The sequence below is a fragment of the Monodon monoceros genome, unplaced genomic scaffold (assembly GCF_005190385.1).
Source record: "Monodon monoceros isolate NGI ecotype Baffin Bay Population unplaced genomic scaffold, NGI_Narwhal_1 Super_Scaffold_8, whole genome shotgun sequence".
NCBI lineage: Eukaryota > Metazoa > Chordata > Mammalia > Artiodactyla > Monodontidae > Monodon > Monodon monoceros.
This window is the reverse complement of record NW_021703785.1, coordinates 63,421,340-63,443,933: the sequence shown is the minus strand read 5'-3', so window position 1 is coordinate 63,443,933 and position 22,594 is coordinate 63,421,340. Positions and strand designations below refer to the sequence as shown.

The 22,594-nt window shown below is 38.8% G+C and overlaps 1 protein-coding gene across 3 annotated transcripts in view; it reads right to left on the bottom strand.

Moving 5' to 3' along the window:
- The window catches only part of DCLK1 (doublecortin like kinase 1), a 356,039-nt gene that overhangs the window by 302,508 nt on the left and 30,937 nt on the right, over positions 1–22,594 (bottom strand). For all 3 annotated transcript variants that reach the window (XM_029209842.1, XM_029209843.1, XM_029209841.1), the window contains exon 3: positions 9,930–10,276. In XM_029209842.1, the coding sequence (XP_029065675.1) occupies positions 9,930–10,276 (347 nt within the window). The remainder of the gene's footprint in view (positions 1–9,929; positions 10,277–22,594) is intronic.

The following is a 22,594-nucleotide window of genomic DNA, read 5'->3' as shown; positions in this document are numbered from 1 at the left end:
ATATATACCTGAGCATACAGGACTTTCTACAACTTATTTTGTTGTGTAACTAGTTACCAGTTCCCATAGTATTAGTATGAAAAAGCATCAGGGGTAAAATGTCTCTCCCTTTCTTTTTCAATATAATGCTTACCTTGAATTGTTTTCTTCCTAGGAGATTTTTTTAAAAGAAAATATTGATTTTATCTTACTACCTGCCAAGGTAAGTTTAGTTTATGGTTTTCCAAGTAGAGAAAAAGAAAGAGTAGAAAGATCTCTCAAAGAGACCCTCCTAGTCCTACATTTATGTGATTCTACTTATCAGAATCTGAGCCACAAGTTAGAATCAAGAAACATCATTTAATAAATATTAAGCATCTAATAAGGGTAGCCAAGAATACAGAAGTCCATATAGTACTGTCTTCTTTCTCCATGACATTCTGGTCTTACACAAGTTCACAAACAGTTATAACACAAGCAGACATGATTAGGCACAGAAAGAGAATTACCCGGTGTTTCTCCCTCAGGGAGAGACCTGTAAAGCATCATGGTGATTGAGCTCCAACTGACCTAAAAAGCCTAAATTATCTGGTATTTATGAAACAATACTAGACTTACTTAATCAGACAGGTTTTGAAATGCAATAATAATTTTTTTCCATGAAGATTCCCAGCAGAGCGAATGAATTCTGAGACACTTTTAACCTCCAATAACCGACTACATTGAATAACATCTCAGGAGTCACTACTCCACATGATGTCTGCCTCTAAATCTGCTTTTAGAACTCTATAACTCAGCCATAAGTCAGAACTCAGCCAGGAGATGGTCCACTGATGAGTTACTAGAGAAGAAAGAATGCTGGACAACTTGCCTTCCAAGGTTCTTACACTGGGCAATAAAATAACACAATTAGAGAAGGAATGACAATAATTTCAAGACATTTCCCACATGAATGTACACAGTAGCATGTGAGATTACAAGCAGGAAACCAATTGGATTCAGAGAAGGATCTGAATTTTTTTTTTTAAAGAAAAAAGCAAAAAATAGGCCAAAATATTAACAAGAGCCATCTTGTCAATGAGACTGTAGGTCATTTTAATTTATCTTAATATTTTCTCATTTGCTCCAAAATTCTTTACAACAATTATACATTCATCTTACCATGGAAAAAGCCAATTAGAACATAAATCTCCCACCTGTCCTTTTGTTTCTATGGCATGTTGTTTACGACATAGTTCAGGTTTAAAATTGGATTTTAAAATTTCCATTTAATTTCTGAAACTGCCTTCTTTCATTTAATTTAGTTTCAAGGATTTAAACTAATCAGAAAAATGTGCTGCAACATGCTGTACTCAACATCACAAACGCCCTTGAACACTGCAGGTCTGTGTCTGCAACAGTTGGGCCGGATGCTCTTCATGCCACTCTCTTATTGGCCTATCACCAATTTTTCAATCCATAAAATGTATTAATTAGCTCTCCTCTTTACGCACTGGATGGCAGAGGCAATGTCAGGAAGATTTTGAGCAATCCTCCTGACGCAGATGGTGAAAATTCTCTAGCAGAATATCTATTGTTTCCCCATGGGATAAAAGTTCTTTCAATTGAGGAACTGCTCTAAAATTAGCAGATGAGTTTCTGTTTAATTATCCTAGAGCCTTTAACCAAGCAGGTGTCTGAGCTAGAAACAAGCGCCATAATGAGCAGCTTACAATCTGCGGTTTCAGGGCAGAGAGCACCACTAGCATTGAGGGCTACACACAAGCACAGCCCAGGGTGACCAACCAGCTCCTAAATGGCCTTGACCTGCGCTTTGCAGAACTCTGGAAGCAATGTGTTAGTACCAGAGGTGTAGGTCATGCAAACCGGTCAAAGGTCCAGTCATTTAGTCATTCAATCATTTCTTGAACAAGCATTTACCAGGTCAGGCCCTAGAGATTCAGAAGCCAGTAGGACACCTTCCCTAGCCTCATCCTATGAATTCTGATGGGGGGGGGGGGCAGGCACATCATCCGTCAATAGGCCAGCATCATCAAGAATTGTGGGGTCATCTACAAAGGACGGAACAGAGCCCCCTAGGACAGGGGGCTGTGAGTTCTACACGGGGAAGTCAGGAAATGTTTCACAGAGAGGCCGCCTCTGAATTAATCTTCAGAAAGAATCAGCTTCTTGCTTTGCAGAGCTGTGGTGATGATTCAATGAGATGCGCAGACATGTGGCAACTAGCCCATGGCACCGGGCACAGAGAAGGTGTTCAACCAATCATAGTAATAATAAGGTTAATATTACTATATTAGTGTAGTGGTTTGTGGAAAAGTTACTTGTAAGAAATGACTGGTATAATTAAAGAAGAAAGTGAAGAAAATAATATCTAGGCTACATTCACAACTGATTGACAATAAATGGAATGACAAAAATATAATCATTAGTCGTTTAGCTACAATACAGACAATGGAAACAATGCAAAATGACCAATTCTACTTTGACAGCATTCTACAACTACGTGTCCTGTACTTTTAGGAAAGCCTGGAACTTGAAGACAACAGGGAGAGGGGCTAATAGTTATAGAGGACCTACCATATATCAAGCCAGGGCCTTTATGTACATATCTTCTCAATTAATCATCCCGCCAACACTATGAGGTATGCTTTTTTATTGCCATTTTAAAGAGAAAACTGAGATTCAGAGAGTCTGACTTGCCAGAGGCCACACAGCTAATGCGCGATAAACTCAGGATTTGATCTTATAAGCATCTCATTTCAATTTCCACGCTCTTTTCATTATACCATGGAGCATTTTCATGTGAAAAGACACATTTACAAAGGTAGATATGATTAGTAATTATTAAAGGGTAATTTTAAATAGTGAGTTCCCTCAACACATTTAAAATATGATTATTTTTCAAAAACAAAAAACAATTTACCCTTAGCTTTTCAGGTATAAGAACTACCAACAGTTAAGTGCCTACCACAGTGCTAAATTTGTCACACAGATGTTTCATTTAATCCTCATGACAACGTATAAAGCAAGCATTATTATCAGTCCCATTACACATAGGAGAAAACGAAGGAGTATCAGAGAATTAAACTTCCCAGTGGGAGGGCAGATTTCACTGTGACCAGGGGGAGAGGACAGACTTGACCCCAAGTCTATCAGTTTAAAACCATGTGTTTGAAACTCATCTATAAAATCTAGTGTTTCTCTTCTGTACTATATCACTGCATATATCAATCCCTATGCTTACATTATAACAGATGTAAGCAAATTTCCTCATTACAAGTAAATTCAATATACAGGATTTTTAAACTTCATCACTTAAGTGGGGAACTAAGGTTTCCAGGCCTGAATGAGAAACTGGATCAAGCTAGATTTTTCAGACTGAAATCTGAGCTCAGGCCCAGCTGACGTGAAAGTCCAAGTCTGTTCCTCATTCCAACGTGCTCCCTCAGGGCACAGGAAGCTCACAGGCCAAATCAGGCTCCCAGCCTTTGTAAAAGCAGAAGTCAGCACTAGGAGATGATCCCAAAGCCCCCAACTGGGGAAAGTGCCCCAGCACCCTCGGCCCAGCAGAGGGAGGGTTTCAGCACATCTTCAGTTCAACAGGGGGCCACTGGGGAACTCAGAACTCATTTGACAGCAAATTAAAATTCAATTTCCAGAAAACTGACTTTTGCTGAGACCAATCGAAGCCTTAAAATATACGCCACTGCAGGCACCCATAATTAATTACATTGTCAGAGGCGCTAAGACTGGAAGACAAGGACTTAACTTTTCCCAACTTGGGGGAATTAAAACCTACATAAGGACAGGTGTAGCCGATAAATCCTGAGTATCAACCAAAGCTACATAGTGTAAAATAGCACACTCCATTCTGGGCACTTTAATTCCCGGAGTGAAGTATCACAATGATTCTTAAGCTCCTTTTTCTCTGAAAACAGCTAAGATTTTCCAGCAATTCTGAGCTCTGGCAAATCGTGAGAATGGCTGAACATGTGCTCTGAGCGTCTGCAGGAAATTTTAATTTGACATTTTAAAGTGAAAGCTAAATTATTTGTATCAACTGTTTTTTACATCAGTTGCAAACAAAACTAAAAAGTGTTACACGCACTTTCACAACATATATACCAAATCATAAGAGTAAAAATCTGTATAACAAGAATAAAGGTTTTAAATATGCTTAAAAAACTTAGAGCTGTCATAGAAGTTTTTATTTAAACAAACACACACACACATCACTGTTACCAACAGCTACAGAAAAATCCTTTTCCAGTCCAACCAAACCCTTTCACATCCTAAATTCCTTCTTTTTCATTCAGAAACCTTTGGTTTTCACATTTCTATACTCATTAATTGCTACAGCCAAGGTCAGATGTGGTAGTAATATGTACCACTTCTTTTAACTTGCATGGAGAACTATTCTAAGCTCTCTAAACTCAAGCGTGAACCCAATTATTTTTACTTCAGATTAGAATTAGGTATTAAAAACCAAAAGGAAAAAAACCAAAGGCCATTTTGTGACTTCTGATTGATAAATTCCTATGGATGGTATCACCATTTCCTGCATTCCAATAAACTCATAAACTAACTACCTAAAGTAAACGGCTGCAATTATTATGACTCATTTATAAGCATCTTTTGAGCTTTATGTTTGTAACAGGTGAGGGGACCAATGATCAAAAGATACTGAGAAGACATATTAACTAATATATTGACAGCAACTGGGATTTCCTTTACAAAGCAGCTGCTTTAGTCAGAGTGTTTGTGTCCCCCAAAACCTCATATGTTGAAACCTAACCCCCAAGGTGACCGTATTAGGAGGGAGGGTGCTTTGGGAGGTGATTAGGTCTTGTGGGTGAAGCTCTCATGAATGGGATTAGTGCCCTTATAAAAGAGACCCCACAAACCTCCCTAGCCCCTTCTGCCATGTGAGAACACTGCAAAACCAGAAAGTGGGCTCTCACCAGACCAAACACGCTGGCACCTTGATACTGGACTTCCAGCCTGCAGGACTGGAAGAAATAAATTTATTTTGCATATAAGCCACCCAGTCTGTGGTATTTTGTTATTACAGCCCTAATGGACTAAGAGAGCAGCTATGATGCCTGTTCTCAGTTTACCATCTAAATCAGTTTATGAGTACCTTTACTTTAGCTGAGTTAGTCCCAGTGTTTTTCCATATTACAAAGACAATAAGTTGTTTGCTTGCAGCGGTGGTGGATTTTACAAAGTGCATGACCTATGTGAAACGTCTGTAAGATAAAAATACAATACCCCTGAGTGAGTTTTTCCTCTGATACTAAAGTATATTGTTATTTTATACAGATCTTCAACGTCAAAGACTAGATAAGATGGGATGTGAATACATCTTCTACTTAAAGAGCAATCTGGTTTCTCATGACTTACACTTCAGTTGGGAAATGGGGGATCGTTGGGAAGTGCCTTATCTATGATCTGCACAGTATAAATTGCCTGCTTAGGCACTGAGTGTTCTAAGACTTGCTGTTGTTTATGTTTCTAAGCAAGGATCCAGTAATCACAGATGCTGAAGACTGAGCAGTTCAAGACAGCCTGATTAGCTGTTCCAAAAGAGGTATCAGGAGATACGCAAGTGTATCTTTTCAGCAAATCTTGTACGTTTCGGGCTTATTTTAATCATTTAAAAATGAGTCACACTCTTAAATGACCTCTGGGATTAGCTTCCTAGTAGGGTGAGTGAATAACCCACAGAAAAATTCCAACACCCAGAGCCTGGACTGGGACAAGAGGAAAAGACTCTCACACCCTGCAGAGCCACCCCTGAACATGGAGAAAGGGGATATGATTTTAACCTTCAACTAGAAAATGCCCTCTGTCCGTCTTTGGGGGCCCTTAATCAGTGCCCAGATAAATAATGCATTACTGAAAATAAGACGCAGCAAGAGCCTTGACCTCCTAAGCATGCCGGCGAAAGTGCCTCATCACCTGGTGGGCAGAGGCCCCCAACAGGGGTGACGAGGGGGCAACAAGGTTGCAGGAACCTTTAACCAAAGCTTCAATGCCACTGGATAAAGAATGGAGTTGAAATAATCAGAAAAGGTTCACTCACAAACAGCCTGTTCATGAACCACAATGGCCATCCAGGGAAACTGCACGTTCCTGCAAAACGTCTTCTATGTGGTGCAGCACTTCCAATATGTTGATTTCCTCATCTCCCTCAAAACACCTCAAAAAAGCGCTGTATAATGACCTCATAGGCTAGGGCTTAAAGCAAAGCCAAGAGGCCGATGAGCAAGGAGGACGAGTGACAAGGGCATGTGGTCCACGTCCTCCAGCCCCCATCTCTGGGTACCATATGTAACAGCCGGCACGGGCTTGCACTGTTCCACCATCAGAAATCCCAGAGTCACCAGTTTCCTTCCCATGGATACATCTGCAGGCTGCCCAAAGGCAATCTGAAAAGCCATTCCTTCTTGTATAGCTTCCTCTCTACCCTTTCATCCAAAGCACTCAAACTGTTAATTATTTAAACAATTCTATTTCCTCAATACAAAAAATTACCTTTAAAAGCTTTATTGGACTTTGGATTTTAATACAAGGGCTCAGTTATACTATTAAAAAAAAAGAGAGAGGCAGGCAAGTGGTCTTAAGGGTGATGTCCTGTGGACAGCATGTGGACCCTGATGCCACAATGGGCTGGGTAAGATGGTGGCAGCATAGGGCACCACCCTCCTATGGCAGAGCGTCACGTAACAGGAGGGCTTGGAGGGAAGTGATTTTTTCTCAGAGGCTTAGCAAGCCTTGGTCACAGCCCAAGCTGTCAAAGAATCCCTCTCACAAATGGCTTATGGGGGCAGATTTCTCTTCTGAACAGAAATGATTCTAGAGACTCCCGGGGTCCATGAGGAAGGAATCAAGCAGAAAGTCTTTATATTCTTTCTACTTAACCATCCAGTTCCTCTGCAGCTTTTTACCACTCCTGCTATGAAGAGAATATGCCACAATCGAGGCAATGCCACAAAGGCGACTTGAATCAGCTCCACGAGAAAACAGCTGAATACAATAGTCAGCCGGATGACTGCAGGGGAAAAACTCATGACAGAAAACCTTCAGATGATATTCCTTGTACAAATTACTGACTCGAAAATTCTTTTTCCGGACATTTGCGTCTCTGGTGTTCTACTATAATCTGCTGTGTACAGTGGTCATGACCACAAGCTCTGGAGAGAGACTGGTTCAAATTCCAACTCTGCCGTTTATATCTGTGTGGCCTTGGACATGTTTTTTTATTAACAAGTTCTGTGTCTTAATATCCTCATCTGTTAAGTGGGGATAATAACTGAGCTGCTAGGATTAAACAAGCTACTACATGCAAAACATTCAGAATAATGCTCAATAAAGCTACGGTCGTTATTACTATAGTTCCAAATTGCTTTCACTTATTTATCAGAATTGCTCCCACAAGCACCCTGTGAAATAGTGGTGATCATTTCATCCATGTTTTTCTTATGAGTATAGTGAGACTCCGTTAAGTGATTTGCTAAAAATGTAAAAAACCTGTGGCTGAGCCAAGATTTGAATCCTGGTCTTCTGACATTAAACCTCGGACCTTTTCTATTACTTTGTATTATTTACATGTAAACCACAGCAAAAATGAAACCAAGAAGGACCCTGCAGGGCCTTTTCGGGACAGACCCCTGTGTCCCCTGACTCTTGTTTTTAGAAAAGCTTTAGCCTCCTAGGCCTTCTGCAAGATCCAAAGGGAATTTAATCAGAGAAATGAGAAAACACAGAAACAAAGGAAGACAATCAAGCAAGACAAAATAACAATAATTTAGCCATAAAACAATGTCATGGACCTTTAGTCCCTCCTCAAGGGCTATAGATAATGACCTGAGCCATATCCTTGAGTTGTTTTGCAGATACTAAAACCCCCATCAGGTTGAAGAAGTTAACTGCATGCTGACCACCAGCACATAGACCCCAGACCAGTTGGAACCAGAAGGTTGATGACGTTAGTTCCCAAAATACCACCCTGTTACCTCACCACCAACCAATTAGAGGGATGTACATGAGCTGATCATGCACCCTGAGACCTTCTCCCTCACCTTGCCTTTAAAAACACTTCCCTAAAAGCCACAGGTCTTTCGAGCATGAGCTGCCCGTTCTCCTTGCTTGGCCCTGCAATAAGTGCTACACCTTCCTTCACCACAACCTAATGTCAGTAGATTGGCTTTGCTTCACATCAGGTGATTGGACCTAAATTTGGTTCATAAACGAAAACAGCCATTATAAAATATGGACACTAGATAAATTCCTACAAGGACAAAAACCATTGACAACATCATAATATCTATTCTAGGAATTCATTCTTGGAATAAACAAATGATCAGCTGATGGCAATTTAGCTTACATAATTAAAGCCAATTTTTTTATTCAGTGTGTAGCAATTTGGAATCCCAAAATTCTGAAGCAAGGTGGGAGGAGGAACATTTATCAATGCATATTCTTTGTTGTAAATTTTACTTTTTATGAAAACACGTAAAATCCCATCTTGAGAAAAATCACAAAAATGTAGAACTACAAGATGGTTGAGTAGTTCATTACAAAGGGAACCACTGAAGGGCTTAAGTGTTTAAATGTGAACCTTGCCATCTTATTGCTGCCGTAATTCACAAGGCAGCTATGGACTTTTTCATCACTGATATATTGGTGACATTCAGGCTACATATACCCTCTTAGATCTAGAAGACTGGAAATTTCCTAAGAATCCTTATCCACATGACACTTAAGGGAAGTTTTATGAGACAAGCAGAAGGTACGTGAATATAAGTGAACTGGCAGATCTTCCTTTTTCTCCTAATGAATTTTATAATTTAGAGCATTTGAATGGATTCCCAGGGGAGGAATTCATCCCTATTTTTTTCATTACTAACACTCTCTAGTATTTGCATCTATTTCTAATTCATGAAGTTTGCATGTGTTAAGCCTTCAAGAACTTGGGTGAGTCTTCTATTTAATAAGATCAATCTTTCATGAATCTAGTTTTGATCTTTAATATGTACTCTATATACAAATCATTCAAATTATCCCTCAAAATAATTTCTAAAAAGCAAGTGGACAGATCCATGTTAAAAACAAAATTTCAAACAAATATAGTGTACTAAAAACTATAATCTGAAACCAAAAGACACTGGTAAACTCTGAATGACCAGCAAATTTCTCTGTCCATATATCAGTGTTCTTTTATTCAGCTCACCATCAGGGTTCTGTCCAATCTTTGCAAAAGTCCACACAAGACTTCCTTTAAGTTCATCTGAGCAATGCACATTAAAATGTCCACTCACCCAAACTGACTGATGTACATTCCACAGTAAAGGAAAACCTTTTCATTGTAATTCTGAAATTACGTTTTTGATACAAGATGTATAATATTCTAGAAATATGCCTCTTAAAAGCCACCCAGATGGAAATATTTCATTCCTTAGATATGTACATAAAAATCTATAAAATGTAAATAAATCTCACTAGTGAACATTACTGAGACATAAAACTACGAAATATTATTTAGGTCAAAGAAAGGACTCAGATTTTTCTCTACTGGTCAGAGTCTACCTCTATACCTCGGTCCTGCTCCAGGTGATAAGACATTACTATATAAACAAATTGAAAACAGATGGCTGAAGAAGGCACCATTATGTTAAGCAATGAATGACTGGAAAAGTAGAAATCTCTGAGTAATCATTTAAGCTTCATAGGTCTATATTTGTACTTGATTTCAGTGGTTAATCCTGTGCTAACTCTATCCTTGAACTGGTTTGGGGGCAACAGCTATGTATGCATTAACTAAACGACCCAAGTCCCTCAACATCAGTAAAATGTATGTTTCAGGTCTCCACCATATGCTGCACAAATCCCCCAACTCCCTGGTTCTTGCCCGTAAAGTCAAGGTCACAGCATGATACCTCCCTTACCTGCTTCCCATCCAGGGTGTAGAGGCGTTTCACCACTCCCGAGTCCAGCTTGATGGCATCGGTGATGTCAGTGAGAACCTGTTCAAAGGAGTGAGCCGTCTTCTTGTTCAGCAGAATCCTGACAGCTTTCCGCGGCTTCACTCCACTTCTGATGATGGTGACCAGCTTGGGCCGAATGAAATCCTTATTCTCCCGCACCTCCGAAGGGCTCCCTTTGGCGGTGGCCAGCGAGGACACCGCCCGCGAAGCAGAGGTGGTCTTGACATTCACGGACCAGTTGGGGTTCACATTCTTGGTGTACTCCAGCTTCTTGAAGGGCTCTATTGAGCCACACACATAACTCTCTCCTAAGGAGGAGAGAAGCATATTTAAATTTACACTCAGGTAAATTCAATTCTTTTTTTCCTACTCTCTGAATTTTCCTTTTCTACTTAGAAGCAAGCACTACTTTTGACCTTTTAAACAATGGCGGTATGATTAATAATTAATGAAAAAGAATTTTGCCTTCTTTTTTTAAAAATTTCTATTGGAGTACAGTTGATTTCCAGATTTTTGACTTCCAATCTGGCTCTGTCAGCAACAGATTGGTATTCTGGGGGAAGAAAAAAAATCATCCTTCTTCCCTTTCATCATCTTCAGTTTGGTGATAGAAATCCCAATATTGAATAGCCCTCAGAGAGATATGAAACTGAATTCAAAATAGAAACTATCTGGGGGGATTTAGTTACATTTATATTTGCAGAAAACTTCAAAATTGGAGGCACCTACATTTGCCACCTGAGATAAAATAAAAACTGAAAATGGATCAGAAAACAGCTTCTAAAAATAGCTGTGTAATTTTTTTTTGACGGGAGTGTTTGCTTAACATTTTGTAAAGTCAAGTAAAATTCCAAAAATAAGCAGAATAACTCCTTTCCTTTTCTTCCATCTTCACAGGGCCAAGCACAGTGATCCACACACACGTCACACTGGTTTATAGACAAAAACTTTTGAGAGTCATCAACTTACAAACTTCATAAACTGACTTTAAAATAAATATAACTATATAAGATGAAAAAGAGCTGAGGATCTAATTACAGCATGGTGATTACAGTTGATAACACTGTATATTTGATATATATTTCAACATAGTATAATTGAAATTCGCTAGGAGAATAGAACTTGAATGTTCTCACTAAAGAAAAAAGGAAAAAAAGGAAAAATATTTGAGTTGACGAATATGTCAGCTAGATAAGAGGAATCCTTCATATATATATGTAAAATTGTCATGAGGTACACTTTATATATCTTACAATTTTATTTGTCAATTATAATCCAATAAAGCTGAAAAAAATAAAATATACAAAATTAAATTTTTTATTAAAAATGACTCCTTAACAGAGAATCATTTAATGAAGATACTCAAACTATTTTTTTTTTTTGCAGGGTCTTCTACTGCCTTGCTCTGATATATGCCCAGCACACAGGACAGACCAGTGCCTGGCACCTCGGGGTACCCAATGTTTGTCAAATGAATAAAAGAATTACGGATACTCAGACTATTAAATAGATATGTATCACATAAAAAAGAAGGTAACACATGTACCATTAGTCATTATAAAATGATTAATCCTGCATACACATTTCATAAACTTAGGTCAAAGCATTTTGAAATTAAAGATCTCATAATGGCTTTTTTTCTGTGTTAGTAAGTCTTTATAACTGGGAATAGGTAAAAATGCTAAAAAGCCTTCATAATTGCAGGTAAAGTAACCTAGGACTAATCCTACACAGCCCATTTACTTTTATCTAAATCCTTGTCCTATTTTTAAATTAATAGTGCAAATATCCAAGGCCATGGAATAGGTATTCACATAAAAATAACTGAACCAGGGTTTCAAAAATAGAAAAGCACAATTATATGTTATCAAACATTTACTTTGCCAATGTTTTTAAAACATATTCCAATGTGTGTTTATGCATTATGTCTCACTAGAAGTGGTACAAATAGTAAGACTAGGGGACGTTTACCAGTTTAGGAAACCCCCTTTCTAGTCACTTAGCAGTTACTACTGGTCCCAACTATGCTTTTCTCAAGATCTATGTGGATATCAACAACACATCCATGGGGGCTGCAACAAGAGCGGTGTTTCTGAAGGCCTGGTGGAGAGACAGTGTGAATGTCATGGTGGGAAGAGAACTGGAACTCTGGGCTCGAGACCTGGCCTCTCAGCGTGTGACTTGGGCACGTCCCCTACCCTTCTCAGTGGTAGTTTATTCACCTGTCAGATGAAGGCTATGCCAGCGGCCACTTTCATCTCACGAGTTTTTTGTGACCATCAAATTAGATAGAAAAGGTCAAAGTGATCCCAAATGCAAAACTGCTACACAAGTGAAAATCACCAGAGGATGCATTGCACTAATTGTGCAGTAAACAGGTATTAATGCTGTAAAGTGTTCATTGTTTCTGTGGTTACCAGTAGACCACAGATACACTCAAATTGGGATCCATCACAATGTGAGGATGCCCCAAGCTTCCCCCAACAAGACACACAGGCCTTAGCTGACAAAACCAGACTTTGTCAGAATTCTGTGCTCATTGGAGATATGCCACTGTCTGATTATTTGGAAGTTTATATACTAAGATAATAACTTAAATCAAAACAAAAACATGGAGTGGTTTACACTTCAAAAAGGAAAAATTTTTAACTTTAGGAATAAAAAATAATTTTAAAAGGGAGGAATTTTCAAGTATTCACGTAACAGTATGGAATGGGTTTGCTGAAAGAGAAAACAAACACTTTTTTTTTTTTTTTTTTTTACATCTTCTTAGACAAAGCACACTGAAAATTTCTGAAAGCATGACAACTTTGAGAAGATAATGCGGGCTTGGTTCAAGCAACAGCAGTGAGAGGAAACTTGTGTTTTATCAGTGCTATCACTTTGAAACTCTTCTGCCTCCTTTATCGAATTCAGAGACTGGAATAAAATCTTGGGGAAGGGTGTGAGACTCCCAACAAAGATGATATTGTGTTAAGAGGAAAGTGACACTAAAGTGAGAGAAAGGAGTGGTCACCAAATCCAAGATCACACACCATCCAGTGCTGTCATTTAGAATCTATTACACTATTCAGGAATTCAGGAAAAGCCAAGATGGCTTTCCATATGTTAATAAGCTTCTATTAAGTTGTAAAAATATATTTGCATTAAATCTACTTGACCCTCATTTTGACTTTTATTTTAATCATAATTCCAAACTTCTTCCCATCACAAGAGACGTAGCCTCTGTCACAACGCAGTTAAAGTTGATTGTGTTTTCTGATCTTGTAAAAATTAGCTTTTTAATTAATGTGTTAATATCATTGATAATTGTAAATTAACAAATGTAATTGTTCTGAATGGGAAAAATACATAGCCTTGATTTGGTCAAATGGCTCTGGATAGCCAGGGTTTAATCTCTTCCTTAACTGGGCAGACAGTTAAGAGATAGGTTATATTCTTGACTAGAGAATCATCAATAGGTTTTGTTCAAGACCTGACATGAGGTATGTGTGTTAAAGGCCATTCAAAAATAGCAAGATACTGGGGTGTATGCATCTTTTCGAATTATGGTTTTCCCCGAATATATGCCCAGGAGCGGGATGCATGCACCCCAATGTGCATTGCAGCACTATTTAGAATAGCCAAGACATGGAAGCAACCTAAATGTCCAACAACAGAGGAATGGATAAAGAAGATGTGGTATATTTATGTAATGGAATAGTACTCAGCCATAAAAAAGAATGATAATGTCATCTGTAGCAACATGGATGGGCCTAGAGATTATCATAGCAAGTAAGCCAGACAAATGCAAATATGATATCACTTATATGTGGAATCTAAAAAAAAATGATACAAATGAACTTATATACAAAACAGAAATAAACCCACAGACATAAAAAACAAGCCTGTGGTTACCAAAGAGGAAGAGGGTTGGGAGGGATAAATTAGTACCTTGAGATTAACATATAAACACTGCTATACATAAAAGAGATAACCAACAAGGACCTACTATATAGCACAGAGAACTATACTCAATATTCTGTAATAGCCTATAAGGGAAAAGAATCTGAAAAAGAATAGATATATATGTATGTATAACTGAATCACTTTGCTGTACACCTGAAACTAACAGAAAATTGCAAATCAACTATATTTCAATTAAAAAAATAAATTAAATTAAATAGCAAGGTAAAGTAAAACTTCTCATTAGTACCATAACATGCTTTCTCTACACACTAAGCCATCCCAGAGTTTCGCAGTATAATCTCTACTACCACAGGGAAATAAAAGTTAATTTATGTAAATCAAAGTATATTTGAGCAAAATAGCCCAAAATGTGCTTTGAAACTTTTGGATTATTTACTATAGGTGAAATTAGACAAGGATGGCAAGATGGCAAAGATCATAGATGGTTTAAAGGAAATGGCATCAAAATCTAGGAGGTGGAGCTGGAAATCACTAAACATAACGACTTGCTCATTGGTTATCACACTGTCAATTTTGTTCTAGTTTATTAGAGCCAAAAATTTTTATGTTAAGACTGACCCTTAATTTGCAATGTAATACTCCAGGTACCTAAGACGCCCCAATAGCAGGACCTGCAGAAGCAGCATCTTTCTGAATTGCTGTGGCATTTAAAAAAGCCAAAAAACTAATACTTGCTGTGAAGCAAAGAAAGAGAGAAAACAACAGTTAAAACAAAACAAAAACAAACAAAGAAGGTAAGAAAATGAAGCATGAAATTGTGTCTGGATCCAATCAATACCTCCCAAAATATCAGAATATAGTAACTTTTCCCTGAAAGGCTTAAATATTTGGGGGACTTTTGAAAATAGAATAATTTTGGTGTAAGCATATTAGATTATTTTAGAGGTACCAAAGAGTCCTTGTTTTTTTCCAAAAAATCACATATGCATTTTTAAATTATTAGATTTTCTGTTATTCTCTGAAGTATGGGAATAAATTTTCTCTAACAAAGTTCATTAGTAAAAAATCTGCAAAGTTAATGTTACTTGGCCATGGGCTCCCATTAAGAAATTAGAAAAAAAAAAGAAATTAGAGAATTTGCATGTAAAAGAAATTCTCTTAGTCACTCTGGACAACTTCCAGTAATATGGTACCAGCTCCCTGGGTGACCAGGCCTGTGGAGTCAGCTAGGAAGGTACTCCTCCACGAGATCTCATATTAGGAGATACTAGAAGTCTGCCCTGTTTTTCCTCATTGCTAGAGATTTTTCATTGGCTAAGGGTTGAGACATGTAAATTCCAGCTGTGACATCACTTGACCTCGGTCTGAAAATGACCTAATCTCCATTCTTCACATTATTAAAGCTGCTTGCCCACCACCTATAGGATTCCTTTAAGTTCCAAATGTGGCACATTCAAAAGTGTCTTAAGTGAGGGCTTTGTGTAATAGATCTCATTTTTCCAGAGTAAAGACTTTCTTACTGAAAACTCTGGAAATTAAAATTCACTACTGTGAGTTACAGTAAAAGCTGGGAAAGATTCAAATATATATTTAAATCTCTGAACTGGGTTAAATTACATGAAAGATATTATTTATGGAATAAAATGTCATAAACTGCCTTCTGGATATTATATTTTATGAGCCTATCTCAGTATACACAGCAACACTTCATAATCTACGTGGAAGGTTCTGGTTTAAGACGATGATTTTGATAGTGCTATCAAAGGCAAGAAAAAGGATTCCCAAAGGCATTTATGGATCATTCTTCCACGGAAGTCTTTCATTATGTAACAGTACATAAAAATAAGCTTACTGAAAATAAAATGTGAATGTGTATTTTAGGTCTATGGAAAATGTCAACTTCTCAAATTTAAAGCAATAGAAAAATAACATAAAAAATGGAAGGATCCAATTTTTTTTTTAAATTCAAGACTGATATAACTGAAAACTAGAGAAACTAAAATAAGAAGGGGAAAACAGACAGATGACCTATAATACAACAGTGGTTTAATATAATGTACAAAGCCTATTATAATTTACAAAAATACAAGGGACTAAAATATGTGACAAAGGATAAAAACAAAATAAAACAGAAATAGAAAATGCCACTAGGGATACTATAAATTGCTATCAACCCTTTTGGAAAGCAACATGGCAAACTGTATTTGGAGCCACGAAAATATTTATTCTCATTGCTAAAAATGTTTCCTAAGTAAGTAACAGAGCAACAAATAACAACATTGCAACAAGTACAAACATAATTAGCCATGAAATCTAAAAATTTTAAGCAACCTCCTAAATTCTCAGTAACGGGTATAACACCTGAAAAGAATCCGAATCCGAATCCTTTGACCTTCTCTTCAAAGAATTTAGAAAGCAAGATGTGTTTATGAAAAGATTCCACCACAAGATAAGTGATAATTGGTAAATAAGTGGTCCCAGCAATCCTAATTCAGAGGAGAAAAAAAAAGTCATTTCCCACTTCCCACTGCGTGATCAATGAAGAAAAAATGGAATTCATGCTGGCCCTGGAAGTGAGGGTCAGATTTTCATTAGCAGAAAAGAGGACAGCATTTCAGATAAAAATAAATCACTAATATGCTCTAGTGAACAGTGCAGTAAAGGGATAGTCTGATTGATATTAATATGTCTTTCTCAAAAAATAAAAACGGTGCCAGGGACAAACAAGTTAAGAGAAAGACTGCAGGAGGCAACAAGGTCAAAGTGTTTATGCATGATCAGACCCAGGTTTTAGAAAGACCACACTGGCTGTGGTGTGAAGGCACGGCTGAAGGCAGGACATGGGGAGACAGAGGTCAGGAAGCTACTTAGAAAGCTATTCTAATAGACCAGGAGAGGAGCTGGAGAACAAAAGTTCACACCTCCGCATTAGGAACAGAGAGAAACGGCTGCTCTGAGGAGTACTTAACAGAATCAACCGACTGGATTGAAGAATTGGCAATTGATTGGATGCAGCGCTCATGGCATGACGACAACACTGAAATGATGGCATTGAAACCTGTTTGGGCCAACTTCCCATATACCACAACAGAACAAATGAGAAGGGGAGCATGTTTGGATTAGATGGTAAGGAAGAAAATGAATTCGGTTGTGCACATAATGAATTTGAAGTTCCTAGGAGCCAACCAGTTGGAGATTTTCCAGCAAGCAGTTACAAAATATGGGTCTGGGGTATGGGAAGGAGATGCATGGGCTAGCTGCAGCTATGCGAACTGAAGAAAATGCTCAGAGAGACCCCACCCAGCTGGACAGGATGAAATCCAGGCAACAGCAGTACTGAGAGTGCCCAGAGATGGAGGTGCCACTGAAGGGAACTGAGAGAAATCAGGTGCCTGGAGCCATGGAAACCAAGGGGTGGTGAGTACATGGCTGGGAAAGACCCAGACATCACCATCCAAGGCTCCAGGAACAGCAGCAAAGATAAGGTTTCCTAAGAAATCACTGGCCTGGCCATTAGGAGGCCGCATGTGGCCTTGTAACAGCCACTTCAGTTGGATAATGATGTCAGACTGCTTTCGTTCATTCGTTTATCCATTCATTCTCTCTTTCCTCTTTCTTCCAGTGATATTTATTGAGTCCTTGCTACTACCATGATACACAGTGAGGACATCAATGGCTCCTGACTTCCAGAGACACTGATAGAAAATAAGCAAGTATATTACAGTGTAATGATGCTAATCAAGGGGCTGATGTATGATTGGAAGTTGAGGAAGTAGAGACAGCAAATGCAGATATTTCTCATGGTAGAAGAGCCAGGGGTTGAGAGGTAAGCAAGACAAAGGTGAGGACTGTTTAGATTGTGGGAGACTTGTTCAGTAGGTTGAAGGGACGAGACTGGAGATGCTATTGGCAGAACAGGTTAACTTAATGTTTGCCATCAGTAGATCTTGTTGTAACCCATGCCATGCTACCTGTAATCCTCACCGCGATACTGTGAGCTAAGAACTAACAGACCTCTCCTCCCAGAGCACACTGACCCACGAGGAGCTAGGGAGCTTGCTCAGCGCCACCCAGCCAGGAGAGGTGGAAGCAGCATTCAGTTGCGGCTGGTCGGCCTGCGGAGCCAGGACTGCAGCATGATGCCATCGTGCACCCTCAGGAGAACACCCATCTTACCCTCCTCCCAGAGACAAGGAGGCCCAGACGTGGGGAAACACAAGGAAAGAGAGCAGCTGAGCCCAGTATCAATGGGTAACGGGAGACAAGCCAGAACAGAAGGAAGGGGCAGGAGCAGGACCACTGAGAGAAACACGATAAAGCTGGAGGGCCGTATCCTCTACGTTCGCGGGAGAGCCGTGGTGAAGCACAAGTGCGGCATGCGATGCTTTGTCAATGGCCTGGTCTCTGGGCAGGAAAACTGGTTTGAAGCCCACTGTACAGGACAGGTGTCCTAAAGGACCTCATCTAAGAGAGGCTGTAATGGGAATGGAAAGCAGGGGCAAATATAGGTTCTATAAAAAGAAAAGAGAAAACAAGCTGAAAAAGGAAAACTAAGATATACAGTTTCAGCTTAGGAGGCTATTACAACAGTACAGGAGAGAGATGAGAACAGTCAGGGACAGGGATATGAGGGGTCATTATTTAACTTTTTTAAACGTTCTTGCATCTTTCAAAATTTTCTATAATGCTCACTGTATAAAATGTGCCACTCCTTCAGCCATAAAAAAGAATGAAATAATGCCATCTGCAGCGACATGGATGGACCTAGAGATGATCATACTAAGTGAAGTAAGTCAGACAGAGAAAGACAAATATCGTATGATACCGCTTATGTGTGGAATCTAAAAAAATGACACAAAGGAACTTATCTGCAAAACAGAAATCGACTCACAGACATAGAAAATAAACTTATGGTTACCAAAAGGGATAGCGGGAGTTGTGGAGGGGGAGGTGACATAAACCAGGAGTTTGGAATTAACATATACACATTAGTATATATTAAATAGATATAAATAACAAGGACCTGCCGTATAGCACGGGGAACTATATTCAATTTCTCATAGTAACCTATAATGGAAGAAAATCTGATAGAGAATAGATATATATGTATGTATAACTGAATCACTTTGCTGTACCTGAAAGTAACACAACACTGTAAATTAATATACTTCCATTAATAAATGGTTAACAAAAAAAGTAATACTTTTAAAACAGTATTGAGGACTTGAAAACTATAATAATGGTGGTGAAAAGGAGCAAACAAACTGAAGAAATGTCTTAAGCAGAATCAACAGTAAGTTGTGACAGCTTGGATTTGCGGGATGAAGAGAAGGAGAAGCCAAAGGTGATGCTGAATTCGATGGTGACACCATTTAACAAGATGCAGAAGATGAGAAGAGGATTAAATTCGGGATAACCTAAGAGAATGGGTTCACATCTATACATGTTGAGATGAAATGACTCAGGATTAGAGTATACGGTGAATATATCCAGGTCGCTGGAGCGCTGAAGGAAAGTCTGATCTGGGACTAATTGGCCTTAAAAGAGTGGTTAAAATAATGGAGTTGATGACGTCACAGTAGATGATCCCAAGACAGGAAAGTGAAGGGACCTGTGCATAAAGGTGAGGCCAGTAACGAGGAAAACAGAAAATCACCCTTTGGACACCTTCCTGATCACTGGTACAGGCAAAATCCAGCAAGAAATGCCAAAATTCATGGGTGAAGGTTATTTACATAGCCGCAAAGTTCCTCCTCAAAATATTTATTAATTACAGAGGGGGAAAGAGTAACTTTAGAGTGAAGATAACTGGCAGACACCTCCTTGGTTAAAAGGGTCATAGTTAACCTCACCAGCAACAAGACATGGCAACAGCACATAGTCCTGAAATGATGCCCTGAGAAGGATGCAACCTCGCTTCTGTGGAATCCTTGCCACAAATGCATAACTTCAACCTAATCACCGGGTTAAACCAAGTTGAGGGACATGCTACAAAATAACTGACCAGCACTCTTCCAACTGTCAAGTCATTAAAGGCAAAGAGAGATTCAAGAACTGTCACAGCTTGGAGGAGATGAAGGAGATAGGACAGCTAAATGCAGTGTGTGATTCTGGAACAGAAAAAAGGCCACTGGTGGAGAAACTGGTGAAAGCAAAATAAAGCCCATAGTTTAGTTGCTAGTGTTGTTCTCAAGTTAGTTTTTACTTTTGATAATTAATACCATGTCTGTGTAAGTCATTCCCTGATGAGAATCTGGGTCGAGTATATGGGAACTTTCTATCTTTGTGACGCTTCTATTAAGTACAAATTAATTTCAAAATAAAAACTTTTTAAAATGAGGCAGGTAGCCTGGAAAAAATAGAACTGAATCCTTTCCTCAAAAATTATACTAATATGACTTTCATTAGAATATTTAATGAAAACGTAAAAACACTAGAAGAAAATAAGAGCAACAATTTTATAATCTCAGGGTACAGAGGACCCAAGGGGCATGAAAATCAAGCCATAAATGAAAAGGCTGATTCATTTGATTATATAATTTTGTTAAATCCGGCAAAAAAAATAAAAAATAAACAAAATCACTAAGGACAATCTGGAAAAAAATACTTGAAATTAGTATCACAAAGGGCTAATATATTTAAAAGAAAAAAAAAAATAAAATCCTAGAAGTCAACCAAAAAAAGACCCCAACCTGGTAGAAAAATGGTCAAAAGCTATGAAGAGACAATACATATGGGAACATGAAAATTAAAACTATAAGAGGATACATGTTTTTCTTTCCTTAACAGATCGGCAAATGACAAAACATTTGGTAAAACACTGTCTTGTAGAAAAACAGCCACTCTCATATATTACTAATGGGGAGTACAAACTAGTACCACTTCTATGAAGGGAAATTTTGCAATGGCTCCTAAAAAATTTAATGCTTGTACCTCTCTATCCAGCAATATTACTCCTAGGAATTGATCCTATGCATATTCTCCTACATGAGTGGAAAACTTAACATTCAAGGATATTCCCTGCAAAACTGTTTCTAATAACAAAGGATTGGACACAACCTAAAGGCCCATCAATAAAAGACTGGTTAAAATAAAAAATGGTACATTTGTAAAAAGGGTTACTCTGAAGTCAGGAAAAAGATCACAGTGGTTCTAGACTTGTGTTATGCTATATTGTTAAGTGCACAAAGCAAGGTGCCAAACTGTAAGCACAGTATGTTAACTTACAGGCAACTGACATGTATCTTCTTAACAAGCACTAGTATATTTGAGGAGATGGATACTCAAAAAACTACTAGTAGACTGTTGGCCACTGTTGGCCGGGAATTTTAGAGAGGCATGTTTTATAGCTTTTCAAAACTTAATTAAAACAAAAAAAACTCAATGCAGCAGGGAGAGGCAAGGAGTAAGCTAGTGAATTAGAGAAAAAAACTAGATGATACCACATCAAGGGAAAGGAAAATGGCCAAGAGAGCTGGGGGCCCTGGAAATCATGGTTGGAGAGCGATTCCCTGACTGTAGCGTGAAGTCTGGGTTTATTCCCGAGAGGTTAATTCTGATGGGGACTTGGGAAAAGCCCTTATGCTGGGGCTCGGGAGTCAGGCAGTGTCCATGGTGGGGCGGGGGTGCGCCGGGGGTGGTCACAGCATGTGTGGGAGCTGAGGAAGAGAGGGGCCTGTTTCTAATACATGCAGAGTTCATGTACCAATTAACTTACGTATATCCGGAAGATAGCATCCTTGCATCGTTTTTATCCTAAGGCTTAAAGGGAACGCTCTGGCCCTTTCAGACCTACATTCACACAAGATGTTAAAAGATGTTACTGAGACAGTAAAAAGATCAGTGGACGCCAGGGGTTAGGGGCAGTGTGGGATGAAGAGGCAGAACACAGAGGATTTTCAGGGCAGTGAAACTATTCTGTGTGATACCACAGTCATGGATACATGTCATAATAACTCCGTCCAAACCCACAGAAGGTACGACACCAAGGATGAGCCCTCGTGTAAACTACGGACTTGGGGTGATAAATGACATGTCGGTGCCGGCTCACTGACTGTAACAAGCGTACCCCTCTGGTGATAGTGGGAGACGGTGTTCACGTGTGGGAGCAGGGGGACATGGGAAACTTCTGCATTTTCTGCTCAATTTTTCTGCCAACCTAAAACTGCACTAAAAAAAAGTCTGTTTAAAAGTGTGGGGAAGGAGAATGCCTATTCCTCCACACACATCACTAACACCTGAGCAACCCACAGAGGAAAAACACCTGAGCAACCCACAGAGGAAAAACCAATCAACCAGTTGCTGCTTGGTATGTAAATTACATCTTTCTCCTAATGGTTCAAAGGTTTTAAGTGTTACTCCTTCATTTATCCTCGCAACATCTGCATAGCTACAGTGGAATACAAACGGTGTAAAACTGGGTAAAAAGAGGCAATATTGGGAAAATGAGGCCACGTCTCAAGGTGAATCACCTGCAGAAATAGGCCTGCAATTCAACTTTCCTTATTGAGCAACACGGCTTTTTTTAAACATATAAAGGCCATTTTGAAAGCAAACAATTAGGAGTGTCATCCCATGGTCTACTCTGAGGTGCATGCATGTACATGTGTGTGTGTATGTAAACATACATGCACAGATAGACACACAATCAAGCATATACCTACCTACACACACACACACACACACACACACACACACACACACACACACACACACAC